Source organism: Gymnoscopelus braueri (assembly GCF_963280865.1).
Source record: "Gymnoscopelus braueri genome assembly, chromosome: 18".
Classification (NCBI taxonomy): domain Eukaryota; kingdom Metazoa; phylum Chordata; class Actinopteri; order Myctophiformes; family Myctophidae; genus Gymnoscopelus; species Gymnoscopelus braueri.
Window position 1 is genome coordinate 8,583,000 of NC_137618.1, and position 2,500 is coordinate 8,585,499.

Genomic DNA, 2,500 nt, shown 5'->3' on the forward strand with positions numbered 1-2,500 from the left:
GGCAGGCAGGCAGGCAGGCAGGCAGGCAGGCAGGCAGGCAGGCAGGCAGGCAGGCAGGCAGACAGACAGACAGACAGACAGACAGACAGACAGACAGACAGACAGACAGACAGACAGACAGACAGACAGACAGGGATATACATTTAGTTGCATAATATGTACAGCAGAGGGCGGTATTTGACCATAGATCCAGGGCTAACACTGTACATCTCTCAAGAACTGTGAGCATTATTGATTTCTTCCTGACTCTCTCTTAATGTACAGGCTTTAGGGGATGCATCCCGGGTGCTCCGAGCTGAGGGGTCACCTAGAGAAAAAAACTGTCCTGCAGTACTGCTGGTTTTCTATCCTACCAGGCCCTCTAGTACTGCTGTTTTTCTATCCTACCAGGACCTCTAGTACTGCTGTTTTTCTATCCTACCAGGACCTCTAGTACTGCTGTTTTTCTATCCTACCAGGACCTCTAGTACTGCTGTTTTTCTATCCTACCAGGACCTCTAGTACTGCTGTTTTTCTATCCTACCAGGACCTCTAGTACTGCTGTTTTTCTATCCTACCAGGACCTCTAGTACTGCTGTTTTTCTATCCTACCAGGACCTCTATAGTACTGCTGGTTTTCTATCCTACCAGGACCTCTAGTACATAGACATATAAAGGTAGACGCCTCCTTCGGCTCTGAAGCGTTCGTATCTCGGGCGTGCTTCCTTGTTCCGCAGGGCTAGCCTATCACTTCCTTCCGCTTCAGCAGGGGGCGTTCGGTAGGCCAATCAGAGGCAGGTGGGGCGGGTCTTTTCTCTCGCGCAGCAACTAGTCAGTTAGACGCGCTGTGATTGGCCAGTAGTCAACGCGATGTGATTGGTCAGTAGTGAAACAGCCCTGCGGAAGAGCCTTGTACTGAGATACCAGTCGCTCCAATGAACTGCAGAGGCCAATGAGGTATCTAGGTTTCTATATCTATGCTCTAGTAGGCCTACTGCTGGTTTTCTATCCTACCAGGACCTCTAGTACTGCTGGTTTATCATCCTACCAGGACCTCTAGTACTGCTGGTTTTCTATCCTACCAGGACCTCTAGTACTGCTGGTTTTATATCCTACCAGGACCTCTAGTACTGCTGGTTTATCATCCTACCAGGACCTCTAGTACTGCTGGTTTTCTATCCTACCAGGACCTCTAGTACTGCTGGTTTTATATCCTACCAGGACCTCTAGTACTGCTGGTTTATCATCCTACCAGGACCTCTAGTACTGCTGGTTTATCATCCTACCAGGACCTCTAGTACTGCTGGTTTATCATCCTACCAGGACCTCTAGTACTGCTGGTTTATCATCCTACCAGGACCTCTAGTACTGCTGGTTTATCATCCTACCAGGACCTCTAGTACTGCTGGTTTTCTATCCTACCAGGACCTCTGTTCTTTGGTGTATGTGTTGATGATGTTAATTATCTCCACCTGGTCAGCAGAGGTGTAGAAGTCTTGGCTGTCCTCCAGATGGCGCTGTCTCGCCTCCATCCTGACCCACACACTCTCCTTCAGCTCCTCCAGTCTCCTGCTCTCCTCAGATGGAGGAGGCACAGGGGTCAGCTCATTGCTTTGAATGTCAGAGGCCCTGCAGGCTATTAGAGAGTCCACAGCCATGCTCCACTCCTATGGGACAGACAGACAGACAGGCTATTAGTGAGTCCACAGCCATGCTCCACTCCTATGGGACAGACAGACAGACAGACAGACAGACAGACAGACAGGCTATTAGTGAGTCCTCAGCCAAACTCCCCTCCTATGGGACAGACAGACAGACAGACAGACAGACAGACAGACAGACAGACAGACAGACAGACAGACAGACAGACAGACAGACAGACAGACAGACAGACTATTAGTGAGTCCACAGCCATGCTCCACTCCTATGGGACAGACAGACAGACAGGCTATTAGTGAGTCCACAGCCAAACTCCACTCCTATGGGACAGACAGACAGACAGACAGACAGACAGACAGACAGACAGACAGACAGACAGACAGACAGACAGACAGACAGACAGACAGACAGACAGACAGACAGACAAACAGGTTCATTAGTACTACAAACCAGTGGTTCCCAAACTAACAAAAATACATTATGAATTACTCACTTGCTGTTAGTGTAAGTGATATATTTTGATTAAAACAAAAACGTTTTTGTTAAAAAGTTAAAGCTCTATATTGTATATAGTAAATATTGCTGTATAGACTAGTGTTTGTTCGGCAACAGGGGTCTCCCCGTCTCTCCAGATCTTTAATAAACAGAAGAAAAAAGATTCAGGTACTGTAAGTTACACATTTCGTCCCATCAGGAGAGAGAACCCATTTATCATCTTGAATTTTATAGTGTTCCAATTCCAAATGGGTCTGTTGATTTATTTGTGTCATCACTTCCAATTTCACTTGTTCTATTCTGTATGACTTCTCTGTCCTGATTTGATAACATTGGTATCCTGACCTGAAAATGTATTTTCCGTTTA

At 47.0% G+C, this 2,500-nt stretch overlaps 1 protein-coding gene across 1 annotated transcript in view; it reads right to left on the reverse strand.

Annotated features, from left to right (window-relative positions):
- The window catches only part of ccdc141 (coiled-coil domain containing 141), a gene marked incomplete at its 3' end in the record, with an annotated part of 49,068 nt that overhangs the window by 30,540 nt on the left and 16,028 nt on the right, over positions 1 to 2,500 (reverse strand). The window contains 1 exon segment of the mRNA XM_080456782.1: positions 1,452 to 1,646. Within this exon segment, the coding sequence (XP_080312908.1) occupies positions 1,452 to 1,646 (195 nt within the window).